Source organism: Pan troglodytes, chromosome 3 (assembly GCF_028858775.2).
Source record: "Pan troglodytes isolate AG18354 chromosome 3, NHGRI_mPanTro3-v2.0_pri, whole genome shotgun sequence".
NCBI classification, from domain to species: domain Eukaryota; kingdom Metazoa; phylum Chordata; class Mammalia; order Primates; family Hominidae; genus Pan; species Pan troglodytes.
This window is the reverse complement of record NC_072401.2, coordinates 156094936-156114951: the sequence shown is the minus strand read 5'-3', so window position 1 is coordinate 156114951 and position 20016 is coordinate 156094936. Positions and strand designations below refer to the sequence as shown.

The following is a 20016-nucleotide window of genomic DNA, read 5'->3' as shown; positions in this document are numbered from 1 at the left end:
CTGAATATGATTTTCAAAAGAAATTTGGCCACAAAGAGGAGGAGATAAAAGCCTAATTCTTCTTATAGCTAGAGAAGGATATAATTTAAGGAAAAAAATTTTAGGAGAAAGACTAGACCTGACAGGAAAATTCTGAGAGTGTGTTTGAAGAATGACTTTTGCCATTGAGACAGGGAGTAAGGGGTACAGTTGAGTACAGGTGCAGAGGGTGAGGGAGTTCTTTCCCAATGCCTCCTTTCTCTCTGGGAAATGGAAAGGGAAGTGATCTGTGAGAGTAAGCCAGGTAGTGGTCGGGTAGGAGACCTGAATGGAAGAGGGGTGATTATGGACACCTGGAAAGATTGCCAGATACAACAGCACTGCAGTTGTCTCAATCCATGCTGTTGTGAAATTTTCTGTAGCCCCAGCCATCTGTTGGATATTCAAATGGAGTAAAGAGATGGTTGGAATGATCCCAGGCTGAAGCTTTGCCGGAAATCTTTGGCAGAAAGCCCCAGGACCTGAGAAACTATGCAAGGTTGCTAGAGGAATAGCTCATGGGGCCGGACTGGAGAAGGAGAGAAATGAATTGAGGAGAGGTGTATCCTAGAGCGGGAGGATTAAGAAGTCATGGGACTGCAGGTCTTGAAGTCTAAGAGAAGGTAGATATGTGTGTGTGTGCGCGTGTGTGCACGTCTGTGTGTGTGTGTGTATTCACACTGGCGTGCATACACACATAGGTATGGGCATATATACACAGGCACACACACACACATATCCTTTAGTGGGCATGTGTCATAAGGATATCGCTAAATATCTTCAGATCCAAATTTCCAATTTGCTCAGTGAGGTGATAGAATGAGACCAAATAACCTCTTTTTAATTTTTATTTTCTTAATTCTCAAGTTTGATGATGCTATGTTTGTTCTGTAGGATTATAAGGGTGTAAGGGTATAAGGTGCAAGGCACTAGTTAAATTCCAAATAAGCCATAGTAAAATACATTTAATTTACTTCCTAAGTTGTAAAGGGTATGAAGTTTGGGGTATGAAAAATGTGTGTATGCAGACTACAGTTATAGGTAAATATCTTATTTATCCTTAATAATATACTAGGAGGGTTGAAGGTTAATGTATTGTTATCTTAGGGATAAAAAACCTGTATAGAATAATAGAAAAAAATAAAATCTGGAAGTTTCTAAAAAGTCAGAGAAATACTGAGTAGAGTGGTGAAGCACATTAGAGGATAATGGGAAGGGACAGCAGAAAGATCTGAATTTATGTGTAAACAATTGAAGACATTTTCTAGGTTTGGCAAGTGGTGAGAATTAAAAATGTATAATATATAGCATTCTATAATATGTAATACAATATGTAATATGCAGCAGTATATATAATGTGTAAGAAAATCATATAAAATAATATGAAATGGTGTATATATAATGTGTAACAAAATCATATAAATGAGCTCATTCATTTAAAAGATCCATGTAATCTTTTTGAAGACAGAGGTCATGTCTGACTCAGCACTCTGTCTTTGGCACATAGTACTATGCTTGGCACCTGATATTTCTCTCTTTTTTTTTGAGGAAAAGGAAAGTAAATATAAGATAATATTGTTCCCATTTTTATAATGTAGGCAGAGATAGGAATAACAAATTTTAACAACCTGGAACTTTAAGAAATTCTGTCTTGGCTATAGAATAGATTATATGATCCTTAAGTTACTGAAATAATCACTATGACTCTTTAGTAATATCATTAATAATATGTGTAATGCCTAATAATAGAATGAAACATTTTGGTGACCTCTGACCGTGTCATATCAAATACATTGGTCCTATGTTATTAGACTTTTTTCTCAGGGTCATTCCAATGCCTGTAGATTATATCTCAAATATATTTCTCCTCCAAGTTATATAGTAATAAGATATGTATTTTCATTCTTATATAAAACTAGAATTCTATTTCACTCCTTTCAGCTCTCAGTCCTATATAATATCTGCCAGATCACAATGTAATGAAAATTTACTTTTTAAGACTGGCAAGATGGAAATTTGTAATTGAAGATTTTTTGTTAAGGCCAAAAGAATGACATTTCATCTTTTATTAAAGTATAACATCATATATTCTCAGTACTGTGTGTACACCTAGATTCTTGTCAGTTAAGAAAGGAACATAGGAAAATAACTGAGAGGAACTTGTGTAAAATGCAATAAATTACAATGGCATGGGACAGACTCATTAAAATTAGTAGTATGAATGATCTTCATAACCAGAGATGGAAATGACGTGATACTTTTCTCAGGGGAGAAATGAAACCACAAAAATATGGGAAGAATTATTTCCAAAATTCATAATAATGTGGTACCACACTTCTCACTCCAGATAGCAGACTGAACACTAAGTCGAAAACAAAACAAACAGAAATACGTGTATAAGCAATTCTAGGTGCTCGCTTCTTGAGGTTGAGAATAAACAGAGTTCTATAACTTAGCACAGGCTTTTAAACAGCAGGTCAATCTACAGAAATTGTCATTTGCCCTGCAAGCTTACAATTAAGTCATTAAATCACAATCAGAGGTGTTAGAAGGAGTAATTAGGAATATGTTGTAGAGTTGCACACTCATAAGAAATTTTTTATGGGAAGGAAAAAATTCTAAGCATTCACTGTGGGGAAGTCTCATAAGACTTTTGAAAATCAAGCATTTCAGCCCATGAGGCTTTTATTTTAGCAAGAACAGCCAAAAGAGGTTTTCTTTTACCTTAATTTAAAGGCTGTTTGAGAATCTTGCCATTTTCATCTATGGCCTAATGTGTTCAAAGGAAAAGAAATAGGAAAGTGGATAAATGTATTTCAAAGAAATGATTGCTAAGTTTTTCTTTATATTTTTCTTAAGGAGTCAATTCCAAGCTTCAGTTTGAAATCATGCCAGGTGCTTCATTTGAATCATTCAAGATAAATTCTGACACTGGAGAGGTAGTGACAACCACCATACTTGACAGAGAAATTCAAGAAGTCTTCACCCTTCGAGGTAAGGGATTCTTTGACTATGCTAAAAAATAAAAATAAAAAATTAAATTTAAAAAACCTGTTAAGTGGTGAAATGTTATATTTTGTTGGGGTGTTTTTAAATAAAATATTATTGAGCCAGTGCTACCTGGTTAGCCTGACATTGTCTAGTTAGAACAACATATTTTAGGTATGAATCAAAGGCCACAATTCATGCCGTCTTTGTGTTCTGTGTCAGTACTAGTACGAGATGGGGGATTCCCTTCATTGTCCAGCACCACAACAATCCTCTGCACTGTTGAAGATGAAAACGATCACGCACCAGAGTTTATTGTTTCCAGTTATGACATTGAGGTTCTGGAAAACCAGGAACCAGAGGTTGTCTATACGGTTTTAGCCTCTGATATGGATGCTGGCAATAACAGAGCTGTTGAATATCACATAATTGGTAAGTTTGTTTGTTTTTTTAAGAGACAGTCTCACTCTGTCACCCAGGCTGGAGTGCAGTGGCGCGATGGCTCACTCCAACTTCACCTCCCAGGTTCAAGCAATTCTTGTGCCTCAGCCTCCCAAATTGGTAAGTATTTTTAAATTAAAATTTATTCCAGGATGCTGACTGAGTTGACACACACTCTCTGTTGATTACTCTGTGTTTGATACCTGTTGCTTTTCTCTACAAAATACACACCCAGTCAGAACTGACTGGTGCCATGAGCTTTCTCTCTACCTCCTTCTCACAGCCACCTTGAACCACTGCTCTCCACATTCTTTAAAAATCTGCCTTTGCAAATTGCTGTGAATTTTTTTCTATGGTAATATTAGTGGATGTAAGGACGGAAAAGATAGTGTTTTTCTATTTTTGTTGCTTTCATGTGATCAGTTTTAATTTTTTTTAATTTTTCTTGTCTCATACACAGATTCTTACCGGGTCATTTCATCCAGTCCCTGTCTTTAGCTACCACTGGGATGCCAATGGCTCCCATCTCTATCTGCATCCTAGATCTAGGTCCCATTAAAGGATATTGTTTTTAAAAGTAAAGTAATAACTCTCATACAAATATAAAAATGGTACCTGCAAATAACTTTTATTTAATTCACTAATGAATAAGTAAACCAAAAAGATGTTAAAATGGGTTCAAGGAGAATTCCAAGAGCCATACACAGGCACATACACACACAAAGGGAATAAGGAATTCTGAAATGCAGAAAAGGTGTATTTGCAAGACAACAATCAGTGCATTTCACCAGATTTACTTGCATTTCTGTGGATAAGAATCATTTACATTATTATCAGTTTTCAACAATTTACAGAGTGGTCAAAATGCGGTGAAGGTGGAAGAGCATTCTGATGGCAAAGACACACTGGACACCTGTGCCCCACCCTTCTTTCTTCAATACCAGGACACCTACTAATCTTGTTCCTCCTATTTCAAATTGTTTCACAATTTCCTAACAGCCCCAAGGACCCAGTCTTTATATCCAACAGCACTGCATTATCAGTGTGTCCAAAATGACACATCAGCCTCACCCCCTTTCTACCTCCGCCATCATGGTCTGGGTCCTTCTGCTAGTCTCTGCCAGTGATCTTCAGCTTTTTTTTTTTTTTTCTTCACTTACCCTTAAAATAATCTTGAAAACTTATGTACCAACACAGACATATTTTTATGTTGTCAACTAAACTTTTTAAAAAGAGTAACAAAGGTGTGTTTCCCAGCATATCCTAGATATTGACACATTAAAATAAGACTGTTATATCACCTTTTAAAAGTATTTGATAGAATAAAAAAACCTTAAAAATATATGAAAGGTGTCCAGGTACGGTGGGTCATGGCTGTCATCCCAGCACTTTGGGAGGCCAACGTGGGCGGATCACCTCAGGTCAGGAGTACGAGACCAGACTGGCCAACATGGTGAAACCCCGACTCTACTAAAAATACAAAAATTAGCTGGGTGTGGTGGCAGGCACCTGTAATCCCAGCTACTTGGGAGGCTGAGGCAGGAGAATCACTTGAACTTAGGAGGCAGAGGTTGCAGTGAGCTGAGATCATGCCATTGCACTCCTTCCTGGGGGAAAAGAGTGACACTTTGTCTCAAAAAAAATATATATATATGTGTGTGTGTGTGTGTGTGTGTATACGTATATATATTTCATATATATGTGTGTACATATACACGTATATATATTTCATATATATGTGTGTACATATACACGTATATATATTTCATATATGTGTGTACATATACATGTATATTTCATATATATGTGTGTACATATACACGTATATATATTTCATATATATGTGTGTACATATACACGTATATATATTTCATATATATGTGTGTACATATACACGTATATATATTTCATATATGTGTGTACATATACACGTATATATATTTCATATATATGTGTGTACATATACACGTATATATATTTCATATATGTGTGTACATATACACGTATATATATTTCATATATGTGTGTACATATACACGTATATATATTTCATATATGTGTGTACATATACACGTATATATATTTCATATATATGTGTGTACATATACACATATATATGAAATATATATGTGTGTACATATACACGTATATATATTTCATATATATGTGTGTACATATACACATATATATGAAATATATATGTGTGTACATATACACGTATATATGAAATATATATGTGTGTACATATACACGTATATATGAAATATATATGTGTGTACATATACACGTATATATATGAAATATATATGTGTGTACATATACACGTATATATATGAAATATATATGTGTGTACATATACACGTATATATATTTCATATATGTGTGTACATATACACGTATATATTTCATATATGTGTGTACATATACACGTATATATATCATATATGTGTGTGTACATATACACGTATATATATTTCATATATGTGTGTGTACATATACACGTATATATATTTCATATATGTGTGTATATATATGTGTGTGTATATATATATATATATATATGAAAGGCATCCTCCCTTGTGTCACCTTCCTCTTTCCTGGCTCTGCATGTCTCTTCATGGTCCCAAAGTCTCCACCTGTTCTGCCCAAGCTGAGGCCACCTTCTCAGCCAGGTTGGAAACTGGGAGCTCCGTAGCCCTCAGATGGCTGTGGGACTCAGAAATCTTTCCAGGAGCAGAGAGCATACCTTGGATTGGCAAAGCTACCTGCCAAGCCACCATGCCCAGGAAATCGGCTAAAAAGGTGACACAGCAAAGGTGATAGAGGAGCCACACAGGAGACAGGCAGGGTTGTCTGCTAAACCTGCCCTTCCAAAAACAAAAGCCAGGCCTAAAACAGCCCCCACAACTCGGCAAAGAAGGGAATGAGGTGCGTAAGGGGAGAAAGGGGAAGGGGATGCTGGCAAGCATGAGAACCACCCTGCACAAACCAAGACGCCTGCACAGTACAGTCACAGGGAGCGCAGGGCGCTGGGAATGCCGAGTGAATTGTACATTTTCATAGCTCACAGACTCTACTGTTTGAAATGTGATTTTTTTAAGTTAATAAAAATGTAGAATTTTACTTGTTTTTTTCAATTATATGTATGAATGAGCATTTTCAGTTATATGTTTTGCATTTTTACTTCTTCAATCAATATTACCTTTCTACATCCTTGCAGAATTTTACCATAACGTAATGGACTTTTATGCTTAAAATATTGATCATTTTATTATACTTTTCTACAATTAAAATATGTGGATAAATTTAAGATTTCTAAAAATTTCCAATGAACATAAGGTCTCAGTTTTGAAAATTATATTAGATTATTATTATGATTATAAGATTAAAATAGCAAAAGTGTATTCCAATTTTGACCAATAATAACATAAAAAGTAAAATTGTGTTGTAAATGCATCTCTGAATCAGTTTAATGGGTTCCTTTTTTCCAGTGAGTTCATGATTCTCGGAATGCATGTTCCTTTTTGCTAAAATAAGGCAAAGCGGCTGGGCGCAGTGGCTCACGCCTGTAATCCCACCACTTTGGGATGCCAAGGTGGGCAGATCACCTGAGGTCTGGAGTTAGTTTGAGACCAGCCTGACCAACATGGAGAAACCTCGTCTCTACTAAAAATACAAAATTAGCCAGTGGCACATGCCTGTAATCCCAGCTACTCAGGAGGCTGAGGCAGGAGAATCGCTTGAACCCGGTAGGCAGAGGTTGAGGTGAGCTGAGATTGTGCCATTGCACTCCAGCCTGGGCAACAAGAACGAAACTCTGTCTCAAAAAAATAAATAAATAAATAAATAAATAAATAAATAAATAAATAAATAAATAAAAATAAGGCAAAAGGCAAAGCACAGTGCCAAGTCTGTTGCTGTTTCTCTTTGTTACAGATGTAAGAACTGAAAATTCTTGCTCACCTTTTTAAAAATGGAAGTATTGTTACAGAAGTTAATTTAGTACTTGAACGCCTTCTGAGTTATATGCCAAAAAGTTAATGAATAGTCTTTATTTTTTCTTTATCTACCACTTGAAAACTTGAATAGGCTCTATAATTTGGTTGACAGCAGAGACACCCTCCCACTGCATAAGGATATCTTCCCAGGCATTAAAATCAGTCACTGTTTTGACATTGAACTTTCAACATTGGGAATGACCACTTTATTTGGCAGCCATTTATTTGGGTGAGAGGGAGCCTTTCTTTTTTAATTTGCAAGAAGAGTGCTTATAAAGGTGAATGTGGGAAAGATAAATTCCATGATCCCAGGTGCGCTCTCAGGTAGAGCAATTTTAGGAATAAGGATATTTAAATTGAACTTCTGGAGATTACCACAAGACTACCTGTTTCCAAGTGAATTCCTTAGAAAACTTCAAGTAACCTAGCTGTACTCAGCCCTCATTTTAAAGATGATTGAGTGGTCTAAACACCCTTCACTTATTCGCCTAAGCCGGATCATGAATCCTTTCTCCATAACTTCTTATTTTTTCTCCTTAATATCTTTGCAATGTGTTCACTTCCTGTATGCACATATTGTTTCAGATACCCTTGTTGCACAAGTAGATTACTATGACTCCTAACCTTCCCATTTTCATTTTCTTTTCTTTTTTTTTAAAGACAGGCTCTCGCTCTGTCACCAAGGCTGTGCAGTGGTGCATTCACAGCTCACCGCAGCAGCACAATCACAGCTCACTGCAACCTGTACCCCCTGTCAGGCTCAAGCAATTCTCCCACCCCAGCCTCCTGAGCAGCGGGGAATACAGGCACATGTCACCATGCCTGAATAACTTAAAAACATTTTTTTTTTTTTTTGTAGAGATGAGGTCTCACTATGTTGCCCAGGCTGGACTCAAATTCCTGGACTCAAGCAATCCTCCCGCCTTGGTCTCCAAAAGTTCTGGGATTACAGGAACCATCCTATTTTCTAAACAAACTTTGACATTGCTGCCTCAATACTATTCTTAAAATAGAAATTTGATTCATGACACTTTCCTGTCCAAAATCCTTCAGGGGGCTCCCTTATGGATTTCAGGAGAAACTATAGAATCTTCAGCAGTATACAGAGAGCCCTTCACAATTTGACCCCCTGCTTACCTCCCAAATTCATGTCTTTCCTCTACCGCTACTGCCAGCCCTTTTCCTACTTGCCACATACAAACACCCAGGAACCCTGTGTACTAGTCACACCCAAACATTTGCAGCCTGTTAATTCTTATATTCCTAGAACTTCTCACAGGCTCTTTCCTCGGCATAGAACACTCTCCCCAAAACTTGTAGTATGGCTTTCTCCACTTTAGGAGTGAGATTTGATGTCACTTTTTCCAATAAGCATTTCTTGAACTTACTAACATAGGACTATGTGCCGTTTCTCTCTACTTCTCAGAGAAATAGCACCCCTTGGCTAGCACTATCTATATGGACTCATTTAGCACTCTGTACATATGATTTTCACATGGTACTTTAATACCTGAGTATTGACCAGCCTTTCCTTTTAGACTGTGAACTCTTGGAGCTAGGTCATGTCTTACTCCCTTCATATCTGTGATCTTGAGCACAAACTTGGCACATAGTAGATGCTCATCAAATGTTTGCTGAATGACTGAATCACTTTATCAGCCACAAATACTACAGAAATGTGGGTTTGTCCAATCATCTCTATTTTGGTGTAAATTAACTGTTCCTCATGAATACAAATGCAGGGCCCTCTCCTCCTCCCTAAAACTACCTATTGCTGTTGTTTCCTCTGAATGCCATTCCACTTGGTCCTCATATGCCTCTGATATGCAGACTCTAGTAAGTTCCCACACTATTGGGCCTGCTATTCATCCAAGAATATGGCTGGCAAGCATATGAACCACATTTTTCCTCACTAATTTTCAGGGTTATTTAAAAATGTCTTTGAAAGCTTTTTGTCCCTGTGTTCAATTTTAAGTTTTATTCTACTTGATACGATGGAATATAATAAAGGGCAGATTTTTTTTTAAGGAATAGATGAATAGAACAATGTCCTTATTTATGTTTTGGAAGAAATAGTCAAGTGTCCAACTAACTCTAACCAAAGTGTTGTGATTCTTGTACAAAATGCTGTGGACATGTAGAAGAGAAGGCTTACTGTAATAGTATAACAGGCATGAATACTGTAGTGGGTCATATTTGAGAAAATAACTACAAATCAAATCTGTTCATTTCTGATTGATATCTTAAAAAAGGACATTATATTCTGTTTTTTTATCCTCAACTATTGTTTTGTGTTAAATAAAACATATATCTTCATCCTCTTATGAGGAAAAATATATTAAAATTAAAAGTTGTAGATGCACACAAAAAATCATACGGCTGCAAATCAGTGAAAGCAAGTATTCTAATTATTGACTGATTAAAGATAGGCATTGAATCATATTATTCTGTTTATCCCCTCAATAGAAGTTTCATGAGGGCAGAGCCTTTATCATGCTTACTGTTATATCCCCAATATTTACAAAAGTGCTAGGATACAATATAATCGGGAATAAATATATTTTTAATGAATGTATAAATGAATACCATAGATAGTGCTAGCAAAGAGCTGCTACTTTTTCAATTCAAATGAATTTGTAATTGTTTTCTTTAATAGATGGAAATACTGATGAGTGCTTTGCTATAAATGAGATGTCAGGAGAACTCTCAACCACTCGTGCTTTGGACCGGGAGCAAATCAGCAATTTTACCCTTGCCATTCTGTGCTCTGACCTGGGAGATCCACCTAGGAGCTCTGTAATACACCTGCAAGTTAGAGTTTTGGATGCCAATGACCACAGTCCTTCTTTTCCCACACTTTATTACCAGTCCTCTGTGAGAGAAGATGCTGAAGTGGGAACAGTGGTTCTCGTGCTTTCAGCTGTGGACAAGGATGAAGGCCTGAATGGGCAAACTGAGTATTTTCTGACTGATGAGGCTTCTGGTGCATTCACCATTGATCCTATGTCAGGCACATTGAAAACCAGCAACACCCTCGACCGTGAAGCCAGATCTCAGCATACATTTAGTGCTGTGGCCAGAGACTGTAGCATCCAGGGTTCACGAAGCACCACTGTAATTATAAAAGTATATGTCACTGATGTTAATGACAATGATCCAGTTTTGGAACAGAACCCTTTTGATGTGTTTCTTTCCCCCCAGTCGCCTACAAACCAGACAATTGTCATTGTGAGAGCTGATGACCTGGACTTGGGGCCCAATGGAACTGTGGTTTTTAGTTTCGCAGAGACCCAGTCAATGTTTTCTATTGATAAATACACAGGAGAAATTCAATTTCAGCAAAATCCATCTTCAGAATACTTCCCTATCTGGCTGCAGTTAAAAGTTACAGACCAGGGCATTCCAGCCAGGACAACCACAGGTCTCTTGGTCATTCACATGGAAGGAGAAGATGTAAAGATTTCCTTCAGCCACCACCTGTATAAAGGGCTCGTGACTGAAAATTGTGAGGCAGGTGAGTGTCCCTTCAAGTTTTTCATATATTGTACCTGTTTTGACAAAATGCTTAAGAGTACGGATTATACTACAAGAGTGCCATTGCGCATTCAGTTACACATTTTTTAGTTCAATGCCTGTTCTTGATATTGGAATAAACATGGTTAAGTGGAACCTGGTCTGAGATGAAATGACAGGGCAGAAGACAGTCAGGACCAAATTCCTTCTGACCTCTAAAGGAGGGCCCTCCCATTAAAGATTCAGTTAGAAAAGCTAATGAATAAGTGGATAGGGAGCCTTCAATCTGATATTCTTACTGTGTTTTCCTGACCTCTTGTCAGAGTTGTTCTTAGTTCCCTTATGTTTGGAATTACTTAATTAAATTTAGCTTTTATCTTTTTAATAGAACTTACTCTGAAAATTCCTTTATTAAATATTACACATAAAAAAGGCTATAGATACTTCTGGAAATAATATAAGCATGTGGTATCCATAAATATCCAGGTAGGTGTACATGTCAAGACATCTGAAGCAATAGGTTGGGACCTCTCTTTGAAGAGCAAATATAACGTGTGAAGGGCATAAGTCTAAATTGAGAGGCGAACTAAAAGTTGCAGGTGTAACAGGAAAGAGGCAAAAGGAAAGGATGACAGTTAAGGAGGCTGTTGAAGCTGACTAGATGTAATTAATCTACACCTGGGTCAGCAGGGTTTCTTGGGCCCCTGTGAAAAATAATGACAACATCATAAAATATTGATTGACATTTCAAGCTGGCTGATGCTTTGCTTGGAACATGAACTCATTACAAACTGCCAGATCATATTTTAGACACCAGAAGATTATTTTTCCTCGTTTGTTAGTTTTTTGCTTTCAAATTCCCAAATTCTAGTGGTTTTTAAAGATTGTAAATCCACCTACCAGTGTTGGAATAGCCTTGATATAAATTATTTAATAACATTTTATAGCTGCCAGCGTTATTTTCTCCCCAAATACGCCTGCAATTTTAACCTTTATTTTCAAATGAAAAATAGATGCCTATCGGAAGCTTAAGTTTTCTGTGGGCCACTCACACATTTGATCTATGAGTAGGCACCACTTGTCATCCTGAGTGAATTACTTTTGGTATTATCATACATTTTCATCACTCCAAACTGCTTTTAACATTTTCTTATTCTTTTAAGAAAACAAAAAATTAAAAGTTAAAACAAATAACTCCAGTGTATTGTTATTTGTTTAACATTTCTTTGTTGGAAAGCCCACAGGTTCAGCTTTTGATTAACATTGCATTCATCTATTAACATTATTAAACTTAACATCTCAATTGTTTAAAATAATGTATAGTTTCTATTTTGAAATCAGTCTTTTGGTTGGTAAAATTTCTTTAAGAGTCAGTCATTAAATGTTCACTTAATCGTAGGAAGAGGCACTCAGAATTTCTGGTAAGACACAGGCTGGCCCCACAGCAGTGTGACAAGAAAAGTTAACCAAGTGACTCCCGACTCTTTACTGTGAATGCCACGCCTCCTGACTACCCCTCCACCCCCTGCATTTCCAAGCCAGATTAGAGAAAACGTAACTGTTCTGAATCTCTTTAAAAGTTAAGGATAAACCACTTGGTTGCCCACGATGTTTAACTCAACTAAACAATTTAAATGAATCTCCTAGAAACCAGCTTTTATTTCTTCGGTTTCATTTCCGGTGCTTTGATTGTCATGATAAGAATGAATCAGCAATCATAGTCCATGATGTGGACTATTCACAACTTCATGCATTTCATTGACTTGCCAGGAGGGGAGAAATTGAAATTATGAATGATATTGATACCCCGATTAAAAGTAAATACTCAGACTTTGAAAATGAAATAAAATTAAAACCTGATGACACATGGGAGGACTCTCACTAGTGAAATGTATTTACTATTGTACAATACATAAATTAGATCTTGATGTTTTGAAGGAAAAACCCTTCTTCCAGCCCTTTGGCAGTTGATCTGTTGAATTCAGGCTCCACTCTTGGTAAGGCTGGGCACATGTGTGTTAGCGTGTGAAACTCGTGACACCAGTTAATGTAGTTGAGTGGGTCGGCCTCTGTGATGGCTTTACTGGGCATATTCTCTTTGATGACTTCCTCACAGGGATACTGTAAAGATTAAGTTTTAAGAGGATACTAGTCATTGCTTTCTTTGGTTGTTATTTTTGTTATCTTCCTGTCCCAAATCTATGAATTTCATAAAGTTACTTGGGTATAAATTCTCACCAGAGCAACAAGTTGTTACATAACAATTATATTACAACAATGAACTAGTGGTTGTTAGGGGCCTACGGTATGTCTTTTTTTGTCTTCAAACCAGATAAGAATGATACTTTCCAAGGCGATGAATTTCTCCATAAACACAGTGTTATTCTCAGCTTTGGAATGTATGAATGTTTCCACATATGAATTCCTATGATAATGAAAGAGGGAAGCACATATTATCTGTCATTGCTATTTTGTTATTTAGGGACTGTCTCATATTTTATTATAAATTCATTGGAATGAGCATTATCTAACTAGGCATCTAAAATGGTATGGAATTTAATCATTTGACTTATGACTCCAAGTTAGCTATAGGGAAGGAAGATAGAGAAATATCTTATTCTCAGAAGAAGGTACGTACTTCACAAAGCAGTTTTTATCTTTGCAAATTCACCCAAGTCCCACATCTGGCCCTCAGCCATACAGGCACAAGACATCATTTGATTAACTCACCAAGGATTTCCTTTCCCCAGGGGTGGGAATTTATTCACCAATATGAAAGAGACTGATATATACACCAGGACAGTTTTGTTATTTATTTGGTGAGCTGTGATTGTTATGTGGATTACAGTAGTCATATTGGAATGACCAGTTTTCTCTTTCTAGGAATAAAAGACACAAGAAGCCAAGTTGTAAACAGAAAGTTGCTTGCTAATCCTCAACAATTAGGAGTAGGAGGTCATTCAGGTGTTGAGTGTCATCAGCCTACATTACTCTTTCCTCAGGCAGAGCTTACCCAGCCCTGCCAAGTCAGATTTTATGATGCCTTCATTGACTGCCTGGGCTTCATTACTCACCAATTTCCTTTTGATTTACACATTCCCTGTTGGTGTTTTAACACCTCTGTCAAGGCTCGGCCCTGGAAGCCACTTATGATTTTTTATGATGATTTTGCATAACACTGTTCTGAACTGTTGTACTTTGTTTATAAATGTAAAGGGTTAATATTTTGGAAATATATTAATACTCTTCTGTTGCCTATCTGTAGATAAGAACTTCCACCTATTCTACAAAACACATCCATTTGCTGCGGATAGCATTAGGATTATTATAGCAGGAGTACAAAGAGAGGATATTCTGCCTTTGATAAACAAAATACTGAGTGGGGCTCATAAAAAATATTAGATCAAGCATCAAGAAATCAACTAATTTTGTGTGCATATCAGCTGTACTGTTTAAAACTGTAACTCTGCTTCATACATCTTTAACTATTGAAGGACACTCATCAATATTCCTGAGGATACCCCTCACAGTTTTTCTCCTTCCCCAACATACTTCCTATTATATGTTGACTATATATTTGATATATTATATACAATATTCAATTTTAAGGAGCCCTGAACATCTATTCATTTAGTCTCTTAAAAGGTGGTTTTGATGATCAAATGAGCACTTTGTAATCTCTAAAGCATTTCACCATCATGATTACCAGTAGTTATAAGTCTAAGATATGAAGATGAAAGTGCAGCCAGACCCTGTGGATAGCAGAGCTAGAGGATATTTGCTCCTAGTGGGTATTCCCCAAATGTTTGTTGATATCATTTTACCATTTAACCATTACTTCTAAGATAACAAAAGGCATATATATGCACAAATGAGGAAAAGAAAAACTCATGGGGTAAGAGGGAAGGGTCGGGGAGACAGTTGTGCCAGGCAGTGGAAATGTCATGCACAAAGCTTGGGGCCTCCAGAGGGTGTGGTGAGTTGACCCCGTGACCAAGCGTCTCATCTGGAATAGCTGGAGAGCAGCGTGCACAGAGCCTCATGTGCTTTCCAGTGATAATTTGGAAGAGAGAGACATTGATGGCCTTTAAATTATCAAAATCAAACTTGACGTTGTAGAAAGCTCACTTTGGAAGCTGTGTGGAGTGTACCCTGGAGGAGAGAAATGAGTTAGGAGGATACTGTGGTGATTTATGTGATAATGACCCAGGCCTGAAGAAAGCCACAGCAGTGAGGGATGATAAAGAGGAATGTGCTTCTCACGTGTTTCCAAGACAGCCTCAATGAGGCCTGGGGGTTGTTTATACCTGAGGTTCTCAACCAGGACTACACATCGAAATACCAGGGGAGATTTAAAAAGTTCCTAATACCGGCCGGGCGCAGTGGTTCACGCCTGTAATCCCAGCATTTTGGGAGGCCGGGGTGGGTGGATCACCAGAGGTCAGGAGTTTGAGACCAGCCTGAGCAACATGGAGAAACCCCATCTCTACTAAAAATACAAATAATTAGCCGGGCATGCTGACGCTTGCCTGTAATCCGGGAGAATCGCTTGAACCTGGGAGGCAGAGGTTGCGGTAAGCCAAGATCACGCCATTGCACTCCAGCCTGGGCAACAAGAGCGAAACTGCGTCTCAGAGAAAAAAAAAAATCGAATACCTGGATATCCACCCCTTTCCCGCATCCAGCTAAATGGTAATCGTTGAAGGTAGAGCACACATTGTTTATTTGTAGAAGCTCCCATGCGATTCCAATGTGCAGCCAAGGGTGAAGGAAGAGGGAGGGCTGAGAAGAAAATCTAAAGTAACATCAATATTTTACAGGAGTTGATCAAATAATGTATCTAAAAAGGAGATTGAGTTGGAGGGCTAGGGTGGTAGTGACAATTCCCAGGAGGATGGTGTTAGAGAAACAAGAAAGTGGCACATTTAAGAAACGGGGCGGTCAACCATATTTAATATAGAGCAGGGGCTAGGTAAGATAGAGATGGAAAAATGGCTACTGGTTCATCTGGGGGCCTGTCCCAAAAGCAGAAGTAAGTGAGGTAGTGGGCTGCCACCTGCTGGGAGTGGGGCTACAGCTCACTGAGTCCCTGGGCTTGGTTGAGTTGGGAACAGCATTACCTGAGATGTTCTGGGGATGCCATCTTGGTATCAGGAGGTATGAACATGGGAGAAAGGAAGGCATGTCTGAAATAACAAGTCCATGTGTTAAATATAGAGGATAAGACAATAAAGGAATGGCACTAAAAGCAAAATAAGGTGCTTGGAGAGTCTAGAGAGGAGTAAGTTTGCTCTGTTGAAGTAGTTTAGGATTTGGGCCAAGAATAGATACCAGCAGCCCAGGCTTTCTAATGTGAATTCTGGAGTCAGCTGTGGCTTCTTATAGGAATTCTTCATAGCTAAATGGAACAACTTGGGAGGGAATTGGGATTTTGGGAGTGGACTAATTCCATAGAGATTTATTTTAAAAGCCAGAATATAGTGAAGTGCAGAGTGAAAAAGTGAAATCAGTCCCTGAAATCAGACAAAGACATCAGTTTATTTTTCACAAGCTTTTCCTATGAAGGGAAAGAAAGGAAAGTGGCAATAGCTTGAAGAACCCTGAAGAATCAGAGGGTTATTTTGTTATGTTTCTGAAAGCAGAAACAGGTTTGGGTATTTGTGATTTATAGCACTGGAAAATTTACAAGAAACTTTCATTATTTTTTATTATAGAAAATTTGTTTTTTTACATTTCAAAAAATTTTAATTTTTAATTTATGCAGGTATGTAGTAGGTATATATATTTATGGGGTATGTGAAATATTTTGATACAGGCATGCAATGTGTAATAATCACATCAGGCTAAATGGAGTATCCATCTCCTCAAGCTTGTATACTTTGTGTTGCAAACAATCCAGTTATACTCTTAGCTAATTTTACATGTACAATAAATTATTGTTGACGGTAGGAACCCTGTTGTGCTATCAAATACTAGACCTTATTCATTCTATCTGACTATATTTTTGTACCCATTAACCATTCCCACTTCCCCTCTAACCTCCCACTACCCTTCCCAGCTTCTGGTAACCATCCTTCTTCTCTGTATTTCTATGAGTTCAATTATTGTAATTTTTAGCCCCTACAAATAAGTGAGAACATGTGAAGTTTTTCTGTCAGTGCCTGGCTTATTTCACTTAACATAATGACCTCCAGTTCCATCCATGTTGTTGCAGATGACTGGGTCTCATTCTTTTTTTATGGCCGGATGCTACTCTATTGTGTATATGTACCACATTTTCTTTATCCGTTCAGCTGTTGATGGACACTTAAGTTGCTTCCAAATCTTGGCTATTGTGAACAGTGCTGCAATAAACATAGAAGTGCAGATATCTTCAATGTACTGATTTTCTCTCTTTTAAGTATATAACCTAACAGTGCAATTGCTGGATCATATGATAGCTCTATTTTTAGGTTTTTGAGGTACCTTCACACTGTTATTTATTTATAGTGGTTGAGCTAATTTACATTCCCACCAACCGCGTATAAGGATTCCCCTTTCTCAACATCCTCACTAGCATTTTTTTTTCCTGTCTTTTGGATATAAGCCATTTTAAATGAGGTGAGATGATATCTCACTGTAGTTTTTTGATTTGCATTTCTCTGATAATCAATGGTGTTGAGCACCTTTTCTTATACCTGTTTGCCATTTGTATGTATTCTATTGAGAGATGTCTATTTGGGTGTTTTGCCCATTTTTTAATCGGATTATTAGATTTTCTTCCAAAAAGTTATTTGAGCTTCTTACACATTCTGGTTATGAATCCCTTGTCAGATAGATAGTTTGCAAGTATTTTCTCCCTTCAGTGGGTTGTCGCTTCACTTTTCTGATTCTTTCCTTTGCAATGCAGAAGCTTTTTAACTTGATATGATCTCATTTTTCTGTCTTTGCTTTGGTTGCCTGTGTTTGTGGGGCACTACTCAAGAAATCTACTCCCACTCCAATTTCCTAGAGCGTTTCCCCAATGTTTTCTTTTAGCAGTTTTATAGTTTGAGGTCTTAAGTTTAAATCTTTAATCCATTTTGATTTAATTTTTGTATGTGGTGAGAGGTAGGGGTCTAGTTTTATTCTTTTGCACATGGATATACAGTTTTTCCAGCACCATTTGTTGAAGAGACTGTTCTTTCTCCAGTATATGTTCTTGGCAACTTTGTGAAAAATGAGTTCACTGTAGATGTCTGGATTTGTTTCTGGGTTCTCTATTCTGTTTCACTGGTTTATATGTTTGTTTTTATGCCAGAACCATGCTGTTTTGTTACTATAGTTTTGTAGTATAATTCGAAGCCAGGTAATGTGATTCCCTTTGTTTTGTTCTTTTTGCTCAGGATAGCTTTGACTATGATGGGTCTTTTATGATTTCATATAAATTTTAGATTTTTTCTATTTCTATGAAGAACGTCATTGGTATTTTAGTAGGGATTGCATTGAATCTTTAGGTTGCTTTTGATAGTATGGACATTTTAAAAATAGTGATTCTTCAATCCATGAACATGGAATATCTTTTCCTTTTTTGTGAAGCCTCCTCAATTTTTTTCATCAATCTTTTATACTTTTCATTGCAGAAGTCTTTCACTGCTTTGGTTAAGTTAATTCCTAGGTATTTTATTTTATTTGTAGCTATTGTAAATGAGATTACTTTCTCATTTCTTTTTCATATTGTTTGCTGCTTGCATGGCAATATGCTGTGAATTTTTGTAGGTTGATTTTGTATTCTGCAACTTCACTGAATTTGTTTATCAGTTCTGATAGTTTTTTGGAGGAGTCTTTAGGTTTTTCCAAATATAAGATCATATCATCTGCAAACAAGAATAATTTGACTTTTTCCTTTCCAATTTGGATGTCCTTTATTTCTTTCTCTTGTCTAATTGCTCTGTTTTGCTGAGGTATGTTTCTTCTATACCCAGTTTGTTGAAGGTGTTTATCATGAAGGGATGTTGAATTTCATCAAATGCTTTTTCAGCATGAATTGAAATAATCATATGGTCCTTTATTTTGTTGACATGATGTATCACATCCATTGGTTTATGTAAGTTGAACCATCCTTGCATCCCTGGGATGAATCCCACTTGGTCATGATGAATGATCTTTTTAATGTGTTGTTGAATTGGTTTGCTAGTATTTTGTTGAGGATTTTTGCATCAGTGTTCATCAGAGATATGGCCTTTACTTTTCTCTTTTTTTGATGTCTCTTAGTCTCATTTTGGTACGAAGATAATAATGACCTGGTAGAATGAGTTTGGTAGTATTCTCTCTTGCTTTATTTTTTGGAATACTTTGAGTGTGATAGGTGTTAGTTCTTCTGTAAATGTTTGGTAAAATTCAGCAGTAAAGTCATCAGGTCCTGGGATTTTCTTTGCTGGGAGACTTTTTATTACAGCTTTGATCTCATTACATATTATTGGTCTGTTCAGGCTTTGGATTTCTTTATAGTTCAATATTGGTAGGTTATATGTGTCTATGAATTTATCCATTTATTCTATGTTTTCTAATTTATTGGTGTATAATTGTTCATAGTAGCCACTAATGATCCTTTAAATTTATGTAGTATCTGTCGGAATGCCTTCTTTTTCACCTCTGATTTTATTTATTTAGGTCTTCTCCCTTTTCTTCTGAGTCTGGCTAAAGGTTTGTTGATTTTGTTTATCTTTTCACAAAGCCAATTTTTTGTTTCATTGATCTTTGTATTTTTTCTTCATTTAAGTTTCATTTATTTCTGTTCAGATCTTTGTCATTTCTTTTCTGCTACCAATGTTGAGTTTGTTTTTCTCTTGCTTTTTTAATTCTTTAAGATGCATTGTTAGATTATTTGACATTTTTCTACTTTTTTGATGTAGGCACTTACAGCTATAAACTTTACTCTTTGTACTGCTTTTGCTGGATCCCATAGGATTTGGTATTTTGTCTTTCCATTATCATTTGTTTCAAGAAATGTTTAAATTTTCTTTTAAATTTTTCCATTGAATCACTGGTCATTCAGGAGCATATTGTTTAATTTTCATGTGTTTGTATAATTTCCAAA

The 20016-nt window shown here is 36.7% G+C and overlaps 1 protein-coding gene across 1 annotated transcript in view; it reads left to right on the top strand.

Annotated features, from left to right (window-relative positions):
• Nucleotides 1–20016, top strand: part of DCHS2 (dachsous cadherin-related 2) — a 263743-nt gene that overhangs the window by 184571 nt on the left and 59156 nt on the right. Inside the window, exons 11-13 of the mRNA XM_009448442.4 lie at nucleotides 2878–3012; nucleotides 3229–3438; nucleotides 10102–10959. Of these exons, the coding sequence (XP_009446717.3) occupies nucleotides 2878–3012; nucleotides 3229–3438; nucleotides 10102–10959 (1203 nt within the window). The remainder of the gene's footprint in view (nucleotides 1–2877; nucleotides 3013–3228; nucleotides 3439–10101; nucleotides 10960–20016) is intronic.